This window comes from Pseudophryne corroboree, chromosome 5 (assembly GCF_028390025.1).
Source record: "Pseudophryne corroboree isolate aPseCor3 chromosome 5, aPseCor3.hap2, whole genome shotgun sequence".
In the NCBI taxonomy this organism is placed as follows: domain Eukaryota; kingdom Metazoa; phylum Chordata; class Amphibia; order Anura; family Myobatrachidae; genus Pseudophryne; species Pseudophryne corroboree.
The window spans coordinates 35,647,692-35,667,382 of NC_086448.1; the positions used below are offsets into that span (position 1 = coordinate 35,647,692).

The window sequence follows — 19,691 nt, forward strand, 5'->3', positions numbered from 1 at the left end:
TATCACTGCTCTGAGTGACTCCATCTTGATTTGAACCCTTGTATGTAATTGTTCAAATCTTTTAGATCTCACCGAGCCGTTTGGCTTCAGTACCACAATATAGTGTGGAATAATACCCCTTCCCTTGTTGTAGGAGGGGTACTTTGATTATCACCTGCTGGGAATACAGCCTGTGAATTTTTTCCCAATACTGCCTCCCTGTCGGAGGGAGACGTTGGTAAAGCAGACTTCAGGAACTTGTGAGGGGAAGACGTCTCGAATTTTCAATGTACACCTGGGATACTACGTGTAGGATCCAGGAGTCCACTTGCGAGTGAGCCCACTGCGTGCTGAAACTCTTGAGATGACCCCCCACCGCACCTGAGTCCGCTTGTATGGCCCCAGCGTCATGCTACGGACTTGGCAGAAGCTGTGGAGGACTTCTGTTCCTGGGAATGGGCTGCCTGCTGCAGTCTTCTTCCCTTTCCTCTAACCCTGGGCAGATATGACTGGCCTTTTGCCCGCCTGCCTTTATGGGTACGAAAGGACTGAGACTGAAAAGACTGTGTCCTTTTCTGCTGAGATGTGACTTGGGGTAACAAAAGTGGATTTTCCAGCTGTTGCCATGGCCACCAGGTCCGATGGACCGCCCCTTTATACGGCAATACTTCCATGTGCCGTCTGGAATCTGCATCACCTGACCACTGTCGTGTCTATAAACATCGTCTGGCAGATATGGACATCACATCTACTCTTGATGCCAGAATGCAAATATCCCTCTGCGCATCTCGCATATATAGAAATGCATCCTTAAAATGCTCTATGGTCAATAAAATATTGTTCCTGTCAAGGGTATCAATATTTTCAGTCAGGAAATCCGACCAAGCCCCCCCAGCGCTGCACATCCAGGCTGAGGCGATTGCTGGTCGTAGTATAACACCAGTATGTGTGTATATACTTTTTAGGATATTTTTCAGCTTCCTATCAGCTGGCTCTTTGAGGGCGGCCGTATCTGGAGACGGTAACGCCACTTGTTTTTATAAGCGTGTGAGCGCCTTATCCACCCTAAGGTGTGTTTCCCAACTCGCCCTCACTTCTGGCGGGAAAGGGTATACCTCCAATAACTTTCTATCGGAGGAAACCCACGTATCATCACACACTTTAATTTATCTGATTCAGGAAAAACTACAAGTAGATTATTCCCACCCTACATAATACCCTTATTTGTGGTACTTGTAGTATCAGAAATATGTAACACCTCCTTCATTGCCCTTAACATGTAACGTGTGGCCCTAAAGGAAAATACGTTTGTTTCTTCACCGTCGACACTGAAGTCAGTGTCCGTGTCTGTGTCTGTGTCGACCAACTGAGGTAAATGGGCGTTTTTACAAGCCCCTGACGGTGTCTGAGACGCCTGGACAGGTACTAATTTGTTTGCCGGCCGTCTCATGTCGTCAACCGACCTTGCATCGTGTTGACATTATCACGTAATTCCTAAATAAGCCATCCATTCCGGTGTCGACTCCCTAGAGAGTGACATCACCAATACAGGCAATTTGCTCCGCCTCCTCACCAACATCGTCCTCCTACATGTCGACACACACGTACCGACACACCACACACACAGGGAATGCTCTGATAGAGGACAGGACCCCACTAGCCCTTTGGGGAGACAGAGGGAGAGTTTGCCAGCACACACCAAAAACGCTATAATTATACAGGGACAACCCCTTATACAAGTGTTTTCCCTTATAGCATTTTCACATATGTAATCATATCGCCAAATAAGTGCCCCCCCTCTCTGTTTTAACCCTGTTTCTGTAGTGCAGTGCAGGGGAGAGCCTGGGAGCCTTCCTCACAGCAGAGCTGAGCAGGAAAATGGCGCCGTGTGCTGAGGAGAATAGGCCCCGCCCCCTAAAACGGTGGGCTCTTCTCCCGGAGTTTGTGAGATCTGGCAGGGGTTAAATACATCCATATAGCCTCAAGGGCTATATGTGATGTATTTTAGCCATAAAAAAGGTATAATACATTGCTGCCCAGGGCGCCCCCCCCAGCGCCCTGCACCCTCAGTGACCGCTGGTATGAAGTGTGCTGACAACAATGGCGCACAGCTGCAGTGCTGTGCGCTACCTTATGAAGACTGAAAATCTTCTGCCGCCTGTTTCTGGACCTCTTCAACTTCGGCATCTGCAAGGGGGGGTCGACGGCACGGCTCCGGGACGAACCCCAGGGTGAGACCTGTGTTCCGACTCCCTCTGGAGCTAATGGTGTCCAGTAGCCTAAGAAGCAAATCCATCCTGCACGCAGGTGAGTTTACTTCTCTCCCCTAAGTCCCTCGTAGCAGTGAGCCTGTTGCCAGCAGGACTCACTGAAAATAAAAAACCTAACTTAAACTTTTATTCTAAGCAGCTCAGGAGAGCCACCTAGATTGCACCCTTCTCGGCCGGGCACAAAAATCTAACTGAGGCTTGGAGGAGGGTCATAGGGGGAGGAGCCAGTGCACACCACCTGATCCTAAAGCTTTTATTATTGTGCCCTGTCTCCTGCGGAGCCGCTAAACCCCATGGTCCTGACGGAGTCCCCAGCATCCACTTAGGACGTTAGAGAAATAATAATTCTAAAATATGTCCAGGAAATAAAAGAAGTAGCAGCTAGTTCTGGTGACCATCACTATACTCATAGTGTATGGATGTAAGGAGGCCCGTCAACAGGGGCCGACTAGAGTCACAGCTGTACAGGAGGCCCCTCCCCCACCCGAGGTTCCAGGAGCTCCGTGGTGACTAACTGATAAATCTAACCTCTGCCTGCATGATCAGCAGGGTGCAGGCAAGTACGGGTTCTCTCCGGGGCAAAGCTGCGGCTTGAACGCCCAGTTACGTTTTTTGTTCATTTTGCAGTGCAGCATGTGTGGCACTAAGCATCGCCGCACTGCTGACAGGCAGAGCAACAGAGTCACAGCGTGAAGAGGAGCAGCCAGAAGATATAGAAGAAGGTAAGACACGTGTCTGTTCGCTAGAGCTGGAGAGACACTAGTGGGCTGGAGAGACAATGGTGGACTGGGGAGACACTGTGGGGGCTGGAGAGACACTGGTGGGCTGGAGAGACACTGTGGGGGCTGGAGAGACACTGTGGGGGCTGCAGAGACACTGGTGGGCTAGAGAGCCACTGGTGGGCTAGAGAGACACTGTGGGGGCTGGAGAGACACTGTGGGGGCTGCAGAGACACTGTGGGGGCTGGAGAGACACTGGTGGGCTAGAGAGACACTGGTGGGCTAGAGAGACACTGTGGGGGCTGGAGAGACACTGGTGGGCTAGAGAAACACTGGTGTGCTATTGAGACACTGTGGGGACTGGAGAGACACGGTGAGGGCTGGAGAGAATGGTGGGCTGGAGAAACATTGGGGGCTGGAACGACACTCGTGGGCTAGAGAGACACTGGTGGGGGCTGGAGAGACACTGGTGGGCTAGAGAGACACTGTGAGGGCTGGAGAGAGAATGGTGGGCTAGAGAGACACTGTGGGGGCTGGAGAGACACTGGTGGGCTAGAGAGACACTGTGGGGGCTGGAGAGACTCTGTGGGGGCTGGAGAGACACTGTGGGGGCTGGAGAGACACTGTGGGGGCTGGAGAGACACTAGTGGGCTGGAGAGACAATGGTGGACTAGAGAGAGACACTGTGGGGGCTGAAGAGACACTGGTGGGCTAGCGAGACACTGTGGGGGCTGGAGAAACACTGTGCGGGCTGGAGAGACACTGTGTGGGATGGAGAGACACTGTGGGGGCTGGAGAGACACTGGTTGGCTAAAGAGACACTGGTGGGCTAGAGAGACACTGGTGGGCTAGAGAGACACTGTGAGGGCTGGAGAGACAATGGTGGGCTGGAGAAACATTGGGGGCTGGAGAGACACTGTGGGGGCTGGAAAGACACTAGTGGGCTGAAGAGACACTGGTGGGCTGGAGAGACACTGTGGGGGCTGGAAAGACACTGGTGGACTGGAGAGACACTGTGGGGGCTGAAGAGACAGAAAGTGGATGGGGCAGAAGAGACCTGAAAGGATTAAAAGGAAAAGGTTCGGAGACAGTAATTGTCATTCTAAAGAAACATTACTGGGGGCGTGGCTTGCAGGCATACTGAGCGGAGGTGTCCCAGGGGAGCTCCTGAAAAAACCCACACATAACCCCCCTAATATTGAGCTACCCATGCTATATTTACACCCTGTGCACTGCCATACCGTCTCTGAGGCAGGGCATTCAGTGAGGGAGGGCTGCGGAGCCGGAGAACAGGTTTATCCTGTTATTGCAGGTTGCGGCCTTCCTCTTCTGTGGAAGCCGGGACTTAAATATTGACTTCCCCCGGCCGGACGACTCAGATCTGCGGGAGCCGAACGGCATCGGGTGACCCTCGCTGACCGCGCTCCCCCCCCACTGGAGACCCTTACCGGGAGCCGAGGAGGTACACACACGCACCTGGAGCCGGCAACCAAGCGCCAATTAGAGCCGCGGGGTGCCCGTGAATATCCGGAGCCGGTGGCCATCTTGGAGGAGGCAGAGGGAGGCGCGCGGACGCGGTGCAGGTACAAGCGGCTCACGTAGGCTGAGGATCCCCCACTGAGTGTCCCTTTGTGGGATATATGTTCAGTGGCACCCCTCCACGCCAGGGTGCCCCAGAGTTTTATTACATGATATTAGAGGCCTGCTGGAGCTCACTAACGGCGGCCATCTCGGAGGAGGCAGGGAGGGCCCACTTAGATACTGATGCTTAGGAGTGTTCTCAATTACTCTCACTCTCAACATCACTGCATCTGCCTCTGCCCTGCCCTTCCTGCCGCCTCCGCATTCCGGTGTGCAGATACACCATTCCTCTGTTTCGTGGCTGCCTCCAGCAGAGGGCTTACCTGCAGTTATGTGAGAACCCCTCACTATTTCTTTGATGATGTCTCTGCTGACCTGATGTTTGCCTGAGGCCACGTGGGGGGCTATGGCACAGCGACGGCCAGCGCATCTGTACATCACCAGGGATATGTGTTAGCGGAACACTACTCCACCTTTCCTTACAGACCGATCTCATGGTGAGAGGCACGAGGAAGAAAAAGGACAAAACCAAGCCAGACGAGACTCCAAAATCTGCGACACGTCATTCGTCGGACCTGCGTCAGTTCTTAACCTCGCCGACCGCAGGCTCTACCTCCATCTCAGTGGCTCCGGACTCCCCGATTCTTCATACTCCAGAGGACGACATGTCGGTTTCCAAGAACGCACATTCCCCATTGGCCTCCTCTTCGTCTGCAGAAATTAGCGAAATTCTATCTCACGTCAAATCGCTTCCCACCAAACAAGATTTCTCGGCTTTAGAGACCCGCTTGCGTTCTACTATTAAATAGGAGGTGGCGGCACTCCAACAGGACATATCTCAAGTTGCGGCCCGTGTTGATATATTAGAACGCCATGAGACATCCAGCGTGGACACTCTAACTAAATTTCAAGAGGTGATTATTCATCAGAGGAGTGATATTAACTTTCTCAGGTCACGTATTGAAGATTTGGATAATCGCGGGAGGCGGAATAATATTAGGGCAAAGGCCTCCCTGAAAGTGTCCAGCACGCTGACCTGACGTCTGCTCTTACTACAATATTTGGAGAGCTCATTGATCTGGATCCGAACGAGGCAATCGTGTTTGATAGAGCACACCGAGCCCTCCGTCCTCGTGGTATACCATCAGACAGGCCGCGGGACGTGATTTGCAGGCTCCACTATTATGCCCAAAAGGAGGAGATAATGAGAAAGGCCCGCCAGCTGAATGACATTGATTTCCAGGGGGAAAAGATTCAGCTATTTCCGGATCTCGCATGGTCAACACTGCAACAACGCCGTGCCCTAAAGCCCCTTAACGATTCCCTCCGGAAACAAGAACTGAAATATAGATGGGGCTTCCCTTTCTCTCTCCAGGTTTCCCACAATGGCAGAGCAGTTACTCTCTCCAGACCTTCAGAGTTACCGGCCTTCCTCACAACCTTAGGTCTGCAGCCAATATTGTTACCTGACTGGGTCTCTTTTCACTACCAACCTGATATACCAGCCGTGACCCCTCCAGACGACGTGTGGCAACAAGTGCGATCCCCGCGGCCGGCGATCCCCTTCTGAGCCTCCATGACTGTGATGCCTTGCTCTATTGTGGTGCAAATGTTTCTGTCATTGAAGTTACATAATTGTTTTTTTTTTTTGTTCCTTCGTGCTACAATACGTCATTGATATGTATAATCGGTTCTGTAATGGATTTTCTAGATAAGTAATATGTTTTCATTAGAATGTGTTTCAATTATGTTTAGGCTATATGTTCGCTAATGATAATACTTTCTTCATTCCTTGGTAATTCTTTCCACATTAAATGGCCTTTTGAACCGCGGGTGGTCGCTGTCCGTGGCCCCCCGTAGGACCCCCATTATGCTGCATCCCCTGTCTCTTCGGGTTGGGAGCTGGCAGGATTCCGCTCCTGTCCCTATTGCAGCAGCCCTTTTTCTAATACTACGGTTAGCTATGTTTGGTATTATTATACTTTGCGGTGTGGCTCTCCACACTACACTCTCTTTCTTTCCTTTCCTTGGTTACATCTCGACTTTATTTATTTTCTTTGCTGTCCTGTCTACTGCGGTTGGGATGACTAATACAAACCTGTTTGGGCTTAAGCTATAATGGGTCCAGGTGATTTGCATGTTACTACCCTCAATGTGAAGGGCTTAAATATTTCTGAGAAAAGGTCTAAACTTCTCAAATGGCTTAGGGATGAGAAAGTAGACGTTGCCTTTATTCAGCAAACTCATTTCAAGATTGGCCATGTGCCGTCACTGAAGTGTCATTATTACCCTCATGTCTTTATGACTAATAACCCTTCTGGTAAGACATTAGGTGTGGCTATTCTATTCGCCTGTCACCTGCCTGTTCAAAATGTCACGTCTCACACACTAGTTGAAGGTAGGGGGTTGCTGGTTAAATGTGATATCCATAATCAACTTTTTTCCTTTTTGACTGTCTATGCTCCCAATACTAAGCAGCCTTCCTTCCTGACCTCGGTTCTGGAAGTCACCGAGCCTCTTCTGGAGGGAGTGGTGGTGATGGGAGGCGACCTGAACTGGACTCTCGACCCTCTCCACGACACCTCTAAAAAGGTTTCTCATAAGCCGGAGAAAGAGTATAGGAGGGTGAGACGCGCTCTGCTTGTTGACCACCAGCTGATCGACACATGGAGACTGACACACCCCTCGGAGGTAGACTATTCTTTCTTTTCACACCCCCATCAGACATATTCTAGAATTGACTACTTGTTTCTAAATCACCGACACCTACACTTAATTTCTGACACTTCTATAGGACAAATTGTATGGTCTGATCATGCCCCTGTTAATCTCACGATACGCCTTCCATCATGCCCACGACGCCAATGGTCTTGGCGTTTCAACGACACACTTTTACAAGATGCGGCATGCCGCTCTCAAATAGAATCTGCCATAGACTCCTACATTAGCACTAATGACTTAGATGATATCTCTAAACTTTCGGTCTGGGAGGCACATAAATGTGTCTTAAGGGGGGTCTGTATTCAGATAGGCTCTCTCCGCAAAAAAACAGAGGGAAAAGCTCAGGGATGATTTATTATTTAAGATAAAATCTTTAGAACTTCTACATAAGAAGTCCCAAACCCTGCAACATTATGCAGATCTCGAGGCGGCTAGGGCAGACCTGAATAGACTACTCTCTGATATAGTCAAGTTCTCCTATCGGAAGTGTCGGAGCAGGTACTATCAATGGGGCAATAAACCGGGGAAATTATTAGCCAGGGCTCTTCGTGAACAACGTGCAACTACTTTTATTCATTGCATTAAATATGGTCAGGGTAAACCTCACCACGAGACACTTCACATAGCTAGAGCCTTTCAGGCCTATTATTCCGCCTTGTACAACCTTTCTGGGCCGTCTGGGAGGACAGATAAGATATCACACCAAACGGCCATATCTGACTACTTAAATATCATAGACTTCCCCACATTGTCCAGAGAAGATGCAGAGGGTTTGGATGCCCACTTCTCCTCGGAGGAGGTTTTGAAAGTCATTGAATCCTCTCCCAACGGCAAAAGTCCGGGCCCCGACGGGTACACTATTGCCTATTATAAAGCCTTCAAGGAGAAATTAACCCCTCTTCTTACAAGAGCATTTAACACTATTTCGGAAAAATCACAGTTCTCTTCACAATCCCTAGAGGCACATGTCACAGTCTTACCTAAGGAGGGCAAAGACCCCAGCCTCTGTTCTAGTTACCGGCCGATCTCGCTGTTAAATATAGATATAAAACTCTTTGCGAAACTGATTGCAAATCGCCTTAAATTGCTGTTGCCAGATTTAATTCATGGAGACCAGGCCGGTTTTGTCTTGGGTCGTGAGGCCAGGGATAATACCTCTAAGGTGCTTAATATGATTTACTATGCCAGCCAGGCCACATCCCCCTCAATTATATTGTCAACTGATGCTGAAAAAGCGTTTGATAGGGTGGATTGGGACTTTATGTCCGGCATCCTGAGGCACCTGGGGCTTGGCAACGCCTGTCTCCATAGAATTTTATCTCTCTCACTACCCCGTCTGCCAAAATCAAGATTAATGGCTCCTTATCAGACCCCTTTACCATTTCCAATGGCACACGACAGGGATGTCCACTATCCCCACTACGCTTTGTCTTATGTATGGAAGCTCTAGCGAGAAGCATTAGGGCTAACCAAAATATCTCCGGTTTGTTAGTGAGAGGGAACGAATACAAATTGGCTCTTTATGCCGATAATTTGCTTGCTCTAATTTCAAACCCGGTTACTTCTCTCCCAAATCTGATGTTAGATTTGACAGGTTCGGAGCCCTTTCTAATTTTAAGATAAATTACTCCCAATCCATCGCAATGAACCTAACTGCTTCCCCTGGTGTGGTGGCGGGTCTGAAGGGTTCCTTCCCTTTTACCTGGCATGTCCACAAAGTTAAATACTTGGGGGTAATGCTATCTAACGATTTATCTAAAATATTTTCCTTAAATTTCAGCCCCTTATTGAAAACGCTTCGCTTAGACTTCCAGAGGTGGAAGAAATTGTGGTTATCCTGGTTTGGTAGAATTAACGTAGTCAAAATGAACGCTCTCCCCAGGATTTTATTTTTTCTTCAAACCCTCCCCATAGACATCCCTCCTCTGTGGTTCAGGGACGTTCAGAATCTAATTTGAGCGTTTGTCTGGGGTGGTAAAACACCTAGATTCAAACATGACATTCTATTCCGGAGAAAACATCAAGGGGGACAACAGCTCCCACATATTCCCAGCAACTACCATGCTGTACAGTTAAATAGAGTTCTAGAATGGACACGGGCTAAAGACTGTAAACAATGGGTGCTTTTGGAAGAGGGCTGTCTCCCACATTATATAGAAATCGTTCCATGGTTACCCACCCTTCCGAAAGTCACCCACCCCCCGGTCTCCCCCACGCTTAAATTATGGAACAAGCTTAGGTTGAGGAATCACATCTTTTCTAAGTGGTCCCCTTTAACTTCTTTTCTTCATAACCCCGAATTTGTTCCAGGACTCCATGGATTGGCTTTTGCTCCATGGGCCGGGACTGGGCTTTTCAGGGTCGGTCAGCTGGTGTGTTCAGGTAGGGTGCGATCATTTTCAGATATTCAATTTCTTTGGAATATATCAAGCACTGATTTTTGGAAGTTCCACTTCCTTCAGGTTCATCATTTCCTAACGTCCTGAAAGAATTTCTCTGACATAGCTAGAGATCTCACCAATTTTTAAAAATTATGCGATGCCATCTCTCAAATTTATACACTTATTATGGAAGATCTATTTCCTCAACCCCCTACCTTCATGACTTCCTGGGAGAGGGAAATGCCAAGGTTAGCTACACAGGCCAACTGGGACACTATATTTCGTAATGCCCAGGCGAGCTCTTTATGTCTGTCAACGACGGAAACTCTTTACAGGCTCATATATAGATGGTACAGGACTCCCCGTGTCCTTAATCAGTGGCGTAACTACTGCCCCCGCAGCCCTCGCGGTGGCTTGGGGGCGAGGGGCTGCGGGGGCGCCGCCACTGATTTAGAGCAGATTGACATGCGGACGAACGTCCGCATGTCAATCTGTTGTCACTAGCCCCCCGCTGTGAAGTAGGGACACGGAGGGCACAGCGTGCGCCTCTCCTGTGTCCCTCTGAGTCTCCGGCGTGTCGGGGGGCGTGTCCTATGAAAAGGGGGCGTGGCTTCGCGGAGGACCCGCGATCGCGGGCCACGCCCCCGTTTCGTCACTGAGGGGGCATGCCCAGCGCTCTGTGAGCTGCTGGCATGCCCTCTCTCCCACTGTCTGCGCTGAATAGACGCTGTGCGCATGCGCACAGCGTCTATTCACTACTGCTCTGCTATGCAGAGCAGTGACTGTAGGAGACTCCCAACTGCCCCCCCCATCGCGGGACACTGCGGGAGGTATGCATATATGGCACTGGGGGGGCACTGAGGGGGCATATATGGAACAGGGGGGGGGGGGGCACTGAGGGGGCATATATGGCCTGAGGGGGCATATATGGCACTGGGGTGGCACTGAGGGGCATATATGGCACTGAGGGGGCATATGTGGCACTGGGGGCACTGAGGGGGCATATATGGCACTGGGGGGGCACAGAGGGGTCATATATGGCACTGAGGGGGCATATATGGCACTGAGGGGGCATATATGGCACTGGGGGGCACTGAGGGCATATATGGCACTGGGGGGCACTGAGGGGGCATAGATGGCACTGGGGGGCACTGAGGGGGCATATATGGCACTGGGGAGGCACTGAGGGGGCATATATGGCACTGAGGGGGCATATATGGCACTGGTGGGGCACTGAGGGGGCATATATGGCACTGGGGGGGCACTGAGGGGGCATATATGGCACTGGGGGGTACTGAGGGGGCATATATGGCACTGAGGGGGCATATATGGCACTGGGGAGGCACTGAGGGGGCATATATGGCACTGGGGGGGCACTGAGGGGGCATATATGGCACTGTATGTGTACCTGGCACATGGGGGGCTATATTTGGCACTGGGGGCACGTGAGCACCTGGCATTGTGGGGGAATATCTGGCACTGGGGGCATATGTGGCACTGGGGGGAGAGGCTATATTTGGCACTGGGGGCATGTGAGTACCTGGCACCGTGGGGGAATATCTGGCACTGAGGACATATGTGGCACTGGGAGCACAGCCCTAGCAACAAGCACTACCCCCTAGCAATGAGCATGACACCCAGTGCATGAACACCGAGTGCATGAAACACCTGGCAACGAGCATGACACCCTGAGCATGAAAACCCCTGGCACCGTGCATGGAACCAAGAGCATGAAACCCCTGGCAACGAGCAGGTAATTTAAAAGTAATTAGAAGCCTTAATGTAGGACTTAATGTGTAATGGGCATTACGGTGTGTGGCATAATGTATCACGGACTTCGCGGTGTGTGTCAGAATGTGTCACAGGCATTACGGTGTGTGGCAAACTATATCACGGGCATTGTGGTATGTGGTATAATGTCTCAGGGGCATTGCAGTGTGGCATAGGGTATAACGGGCATTGCGGTATGTGTCACAGGCATTACGGTGTATGGTATACTAGATCACGGGCATTGTGGTATGTGGTATAATGTCTCAGGGTCATTGCAGTGTGTGGCATAATGTATAATGGGCATTGCGGTGTGTGGCATAATGTGTCAGGCATTACGGTGTCTGTATACTATATCACGGGCATTGTGGTATGTGGTATAATGTCTCAGGGTCATTGCAGTGTGGCATAATGTATAACGGGCATTGCGGTGTGTGTCATAATGTATCACAGACATTGCGGTGTGTGGTATACTATATCATGGGCATTGTGGTATGTGGTATAATGTCTCAGGTTCATTGCAGTGTGTGTCATAATGTATCACGGACATTGCGGTGTGTGGTATACTATATCATGGGCATTGTGGTATGTGCTATAATGTATCAGGGGCATTGCAGTGTGTAGCATAATGTATAACGGGCATTGCGATTCCTGTCATAATGTGTCATAGACATTACGGTGTGTGGCATAATGTGTCGGGGGCATTACGGTGTGTGCATATTGTGTCATGTGCATTATTGTGTGTGGCATAATGTCTGAGGGCCTTTGCAGTATGTGGCATAATGTATACTGGGCATTACTATAAGGAGGAAAAATGACAAATAATGGAAGGGGCATGAATCAGGATTATTTTTCTTTCCTGTGGTGGCTAACGTCTGGGCGTGCAGGTTGCAAAACTGGGGTATAAGGTAGTCCATTCCTGCAATCCCACGCCTCTTTATGCGAAGCCGCGCCCATTTAAACAAAACCACGCCCCTTTTTGGCGCAGCGCGCCTTCGGCGCGCACATGTTTGTCCCTTTCCTAGTGCCAATTATGGGGGGGGGGGGGGGGGGGGGCGCCGAAGAATTTTTTGGCTTGGGGGAGAAAAATTTCTAGTTACGCCACTGTCCTTAATAAAATGTTTCCTACCCTCTCGAATCTTTGTTGGAGGTGTAAAGGTGCTTCAGGCAGCTTTTTGCACATTTGGTGGGACTGCCCTCTCATAGTCCCTTTCTGGAAAGACGTTTTTAAATGCTCTGAGTTGATAGTGGGAGATGTGGTACCCAGAGAGCCTGAGTTTTGGCTCCTTAATCTTACCTCAGCAAGTATACTGTACATTCCTACAAATGCTCACTACTGAGACACCTCAGCAACGCTGCAAGGGCCGTTATACCGGCTCTTTGGAGATCCACCTCCCCGCCCTTGATCAAACAATGGCTTAATAAGATTGACTACTTCTTAGAAATGGAAGACCTTATCTCTTTCTCGATGGGAAGAACCACTGACTTTACCGCTATCTGGTTCCCCTGGTGTGAATTCAAGGAGTCTCCGGTATATCGGTCTTACGTGGTAACCTAGTCCTTCTCCCATTATTCATTCTGACAAATCCTCAACCCCTTATAGACCTCCAGATATAAACTTCATCCCACCTTACTCCTTTAGGACTTTTTTCTTCTTCCTATTTCTCATACTCTATCTTTTTCCGTTCTTTCTCTTCTTTTCTAAATTTTTCTTAGCTAGGTCATTATAATGTCTGTATTTATATGTATATCTTATGATTGTTGAACAGACAACTTTCATATTTACCTTAAATGTTCAAAACGAAGTTAATAGATATGTACGACCAGTGATGTTTTTTTTTGTTGGATTTCATTGTCTGAAAATGTTGTACTATTGATTTATCTACAGCTTTAATAAAAACAGATTAAAGAAAAAAAAAGAAACATTACTGATACAAATGGTACCAAATTAAGAAATACAGTTAAATAATATACAATTGTTTGACCAGGGAAGTCCACAATTTGCCCTGCACCAAAACTGTCAAGGTTCCAGAGATTGTCTGATTCCTGGAGCCCTGCTCCATCCTATGGGAATGAGGTGCGGGGTTGCGAAGAGGGATCTGAGTGAATTCCTCCGCCAAATCTGTGTGGTAAACCTTTGGTCACGCGCATGTGTGACCTCAGGTGCATTAACTTGTCTACATTCACAACAGCAACTATGACTGAAGCCCTAGAGCTCAGTACAGACCAACCAGGGACGTGCAGTCAGGGGAGGCAGGGGAGGTAGGAGGCAGTGCCTCCACTGTCATTAATGATTAAAATATTATAAAGAAGATACTTATGACACATATTCTGTGTCATGAGTATCTGCTTTATATTATCCTAATCATTACTATTGTGTAAAATGGGGTTGGGAGGCACAGATCGTGGTGCCTCCCTGTCAGATAGGGAAAGGTATGGAGAGCGGGGGGCGGGCACGGGCGGGGCCTAGCAATGGGCATTAAAAGCCCATTGAAATAACATGGGAAAGCGGCACCATTAGTGGTGCCGCTTTCACACAGGGACGTGCTTTCAACCTATGAAAGCACGTCCCATGTCAGTCAGGCCACAGTGATTGGCCAGCGGATCCGTCACTGGATCCGCTGTCAATCACTGTTGTGGGCGCGGCGGAGGTGCTGGCGGCGGAGGTGCGGGTGTCGGCGGAGGTGCTGGCGGCGATAGGCGGCGGAGGTGCGGGCGACAGTGGTGCAGGCGGCCGGGCGCGGGCGGCGGTGCAGAGTTTGGGCAGCGGAGCGGTACCAATTTCAAAAATGGCGCCATAGCGTCATTTTTGAAATTCAAGATGGCCGCCGCGAGCCAATCACGGCTCGCCGCGTCATCGCCCCGCCCCCTCCGGCTGACTTATATAAGTCAGCGCGAGGGAGCGGCTGTCAGTCCGACGGCGGAGGAGGAGCGGAGAAGAGCTCCTGAAGGCAGAAGACGTCGGAAGTCCTGGATGGGCGGCGGCTATGCAAAAGAGCTTAGCAGCCGCCGCCCACCAGGTGAAGATGCTGAAAGCCCTGGGGAAGGCGGCGGCCATGCAAAAGAGCTTAATGGCCGCCGCCTCCCAGGTGAAGATGCCGGAGGAAGACGCTGGAAGCCCTGGGGAGGTGGCACCCCCCCCCAGGTGAAGACGCCGGAAGCCCTGGGGAGGCGGCGGCCATGCAAAAGAGCTTATAGGCCGCCGCCCCCAGCTGAAGACCCTGTCAAATAAACTATTTTTTTTTTTAAGAGACTGGTGTTTTTATTTTAATATTTTCTTTACAGGTGGAGAACAGGTGCCAGTGGGACATTTATGTCCGGGCATGCTGGCACTTGTGGTTCTCCATGTGCCAGCATGCTGGAGCAGCTTGCTGGGACCTGTTGGCCACCTGTAAAGAACAATATTACTGTTCTTTACAGGTGGACCACAGGTGCCAGCGGGCCATTTATGTCCGGGCATGCTGGCACTTGTGGTTCTCCAAGTGCCGGCATGCTGGGGCAGGCTTGCTGGGACCTGTAGGGCACCTGTCAAGAACAATATTAACAATGAACCCCGCACCCACCGCCACCAGGGGTGCGGGGCATAGCACTGGGCTATCAGCCCAGTGCTGGTTGTTGCTCGGGAGAGGGACCCCACTTCCGAGGAATTCCAGCCCGGGGCTGACTGGTTTGAAGGGGCAGATGAATGTTATGGCAGGGGGACCCCATACCGAGTGTCTACCCTGCTATGGCATTACCCCCCCTGGCTGGTTCTGCCCGGTGCTGGTTTCATGAATGTGTGTGTGGGGGGGGCTACACTTTTTTTTTTTACCCCACTCTATGGGGGGGGGCTGCTTGTGCCTCCCCAGCCACCGACCTCACCGCACGCCACTGAGACCAACCGCCCAGTATAACTTCTCTTGTTCAGTACGTAACATGCAATTCACAGTAACGATTCCTATTCTCTGGGCTATAAAAGATCATATTTGTCCTGGAAAAGTATTTACAATGCAAACGTGACACCATAATCATATGACGGAGCCTCGTCTGCAACACGCGGAAAACATGTTTACAGGAAGCACAGGAGTCTGTAGAACATTTTCAACTGCAGAGAAAGGGTGTTAAACCCCGGCCACATGCAATTAGGGGCTGTCACTGGCCGATAATTACTAACTGTATGCAATAGCCCAACAGCCATTCAACAGCTGACACGGTCCCTTGCAGTGGCAAACACAGTATTTCTAGAGGGGGGTTTCCAAATGCAATCCACAATCTACCACTCTGCGAAACATGGAATACAGTTAATATTTAACACTATAAATAGTCTATAGTATAGGCTGTATCAAACATATTTAATATAAATAAGATAATGTAAGTGGTCAGGAAAGGGTTAAACATACCACAATAAATAAATAAATACACAAACATCATAGAACCAGTACTGCACTTTCTAAGCACACATTCTCCCACCTCATGGTAGGGCTCCTGTCTCTTCTTCCTGCTAGCTACTCTCTGGTCCAGTGCACTGATTGAGGCGTCAGAAGCAGAAGAAGCTTCTACCCCTGGGCATGTGCAGCAGCTTAAACTGCATGATGTGGTGGCAGCTCTAGTAATTGTATTATGTAACATTGCAATTGTCGTAATTTGACCCACTTGCCAAGAGGAGGGGGGTTTCCAGACAACCAGAATCACCCCCCACCCCACCCCCCTGCGTTTGCCTATGGTCCCTTGCAAGTTAGACATGAAAGCTGATGTGTAACATTCGCCATACGTCGCTGCATCAGTAAATACGCCCCACTGTAAGGAAATGTAAGGTCTATGGGAATACGGTGGCTTACTCCAAGGCCCAAGGAGCATGTAAAGCAAAAGTTACTGACAGGCTGCAGAATTCCTACACAAGACCCATTACAAATGTATATGATCTAAAGCCCCAGTTATAGTTATACATGTATATTTATGTAACATGTCATCCAGTGATTCATTCATTTATTCCAGATACTTTCATTCTGTCATTACAAGGAACAAGATTCCAGAATAAAGGGACCTGCCCCACCCCCTGATAATTATCTGGATATTAGAAGTCACCATGGAGATGTGTGACCATAAAACATATACCTTAACATCACAAACATCTAAGGTGACTTCTTATAACTATAGTAAGGTGCAGTAGGAGGTGCATTATTACTACTTACATAGGAGGTGTAATGAACGTGGAAATCAATGGTTACAGTATGTAGATATTACGTTTCATGTCAACAGTATTATATAATTACCAGCCCGTCAAAATGTCAGCGCCGGCAGCTGTGCGCGCCCAAATGGAGCAACAATTGAATTGCTCCATCAGGCACCATCTCGTAGCCGCTGGCGTTCAAAACACTTGAATCCCCCCATAGATGTGAGGAGCAGCGTTAGCCGTATGTGTGTGTATGTATATATATATATATATATATATATATATAGAGAGAGAGAGAGAGAGAGAGAGAGAGAGAGAGAGAGAGAGAGAGAGAGAAGATATATTCCTTATTCTTACACAGAACATCTCTGAAATGTTTGGTCTGTAATGTTGACTAGAACTGACCCTCAGATAAACTTTTGGGTTACCCTTTGGGTTGGCACGTAATACAAAATCACAAGCCTTTGGGATGGCACGTAATACCAAATCACCAGCCTTTGGGATGGCACATAACACCATATCACCAGCCTATAGAGTGTAGCAAATAACACCATCTCACTAGGCTATAGAGTGTGGCACATAACACCATCTCACCAGGCTATAAAGTGCGGAACATACCATCTCACCAGCCTATAGAGTGTGGAACATAACACCATATCACCGGCCTATAGAGTGTGGCACATAACACCATCTCACCAGCCTATAGAGTGTGGCACATAACACCATCTCACCAGCCTATAGAGTGTGGCACATAACACCATCTCACCAGCCTATAGAGTGTGGCACATAACACCATATCACCAGCCTATAGAGTGTGGCACATAACACCATCTCACCGGCCTATAGAGTGTGGCACATAACACCATCTCACCAGCCTATAGAGTGTGGCACATAAAACCATCTCACCAGCCTATAGAGTGTGGCACATAACACCATATCACCAGCCTATAGAGTGTGGCACATAACATCATCTCACTAGCCTATGGAGTGTGGCACATAACATCATCTCACCAGCCTATAGAGTGTGGCACATAACATCATCTCACCAGCCTATAGAGTGTGGCACATAACACCATCTCACCAGCCTATTGAGTGTGGCACATAACACAATCTCACCAGCCTATATAGTGTGGCACATAACACCATATCACCAGCCTATAGAGTGTGGCACATAACACCAGCCTATAGAGTGTGGCACATAACACCATCTCACCAGCCTATAGAGTGTGGCATATAACATCATCTCACCAGCCTATGGAGTGGGGCATATAACACCAGCCTATAGAGTGTGGCACATAACATAATCTCACCAGCCTATAGAGTGTGGCACATAACACCATCTCCCCAGCCTATAGAGTGTGGCACATAACACCATCTCACCAGCCTATAGAGTGTGGCACATAACATCATCTCACCAGCCTATAGAGTGTGGCACATAACACCATCTCACTAGCCTATGGAGTGTGGCACATAACACCAGCCTATAGAGTGTGGCACATAACACCATCTCACCAGCCTATAGAGTGTGGCACATATCATCTCACCAGCCTATGGAGTGTGGCATAAAACACCAGCCTATAGAGTGTGGCACATAACATAATCTCACCAGCCTATAGAGTGTGGCACATAACACCATCTCATCAGCCTATAGAGTGTGGCACATAACATCATCTCACCAGCCAATAGAGTGTGGCACATAACACCATCTCACCAGCCTATAGAGTATGGCACATAACACCATCTCACCAGCCTATAGAGTGTGGCACATAACATCATCTCACTAGCCTATGGAGTGTGGCACATAACACCAGCCTATAGAGTGTGGCACGTAACATCATATCACCAGCCTATAGAGCAGAGGTTCTCAAACTCGGTCCTCGGGGGCCCACACAGTGCATGTTTTGCAGGTCTCCTCACAGAATCGCAAGTGAAATAATTAGCTCCACCTGTGGACCTTTTAAAATGTGACAGTGAGTAATTAATACACCTGTGCACCTGCTGGGTTACCTGCAAAACATGCACTGTGTGGGCTCCCGAGGACCGAGTTTGAGAACCTCTGCTATAGAGTGTGACACGTAACACCATCTCACCAGCCTATAGAGTGTGGCACATAACATGACATTACCAGCCTATAGAGTGTTGCACATAACATGACATTACCAGCCTATAGAGTGTGACACATAACACCATCTCACCAACCTATGGAGTGTAATATTTAGTATTCTCTTTTCATGAACAGCCAGGAGACGAAAGAATGATAGGGATGAGGGAGGAAGCGGAGCCTCAGACTGGTTTCCAGCTATACTGACTCATCTCAGTGATATCTGAGATAATGAAACAGATATTTCCTCAACAAGCTTTCCATCTTTGCAAAACCCTGGCATGAAGAGAGAGCTAAGGAGAATGGCCATTAGGCCCAGAATACTCATCACTGAGGGTAACCGCAAGCACATGATATTCTTCTGTATTAGATCAGTAACTACAGCTCAGACATCTCGGCTACCTTCCTGAGAGCCACAGATCATCAGAGACATCTGCTCCCCCACCAGAGGCCTGTGAAGACCTGGATTACTTACTTTCTCCTTCCACTTTCTCCGAGGTCCTGAACCATATGACTTGCCTGGTGTGCAGCTTCACCTGGAAGGTCCTCCTCTCCGGCCGCTGGGACTTCTTCTGGTAAAAGAGGGTGAGGACCGTCCCAGTTTCCAAGCTCCTCATTACCCGATTAATGTCACCCGTCTCCATCTGGGTGTCCTCCACAGATCCATTCATGTTAGTCAGCCTGCACCCCAACATCCTCAGTGCATTCCAGACAGGGTCAGGGAATACCGGGAGGGGGCTCCTCACAGCTTGCGACCCGAAACCTTCCAGACCCTGGGCACTACAGCGATCTGCTGATCAGAGGGTAAGCTACCACCCTGCATCACAAGAGCTATAATGTACAACGGAACCTGGGGAATCCAGCGTTGAACTCCAGCAAGTTTCACCTGCGTAGAACAAAAATATCCTGTTCTGCGTTCAAGCAGAAGATGAAATTCCAACCGCAGAATAAGTTCCAGAGGACTGAAGGTGCTGACCCATTGCTTGAGGAATACAATGAGGCTGATCACTCCTGGTACCA

General features: G+C 49.2%; 1 protein-coding gene across 1 annotated transcript in view; it reads right to left on the bottom strand.

Moving 5' to 3' along the window:
• Positions 1–19,366, bottom strand: part of LOC134927147 (1-phosphatidylinositol 4,5-bisphosphate phosphodiesterase gamma-1-like) — a 150,170-nt gene extending 130,804 nt beyond the window's left edge. Inside the window, exon 1 of the mRNA XM_063921215.1 lies at positions 19,147–19,366. Coding sequence (XP_063777285.1) covers positions 19,147–19,366 — 220 coding nt within the window. The remainder of the gene's footprint in view (positions 1–19,146) is intronic.
• Positions 19,367–19,691: the final 325 nt, after the last annotated feature.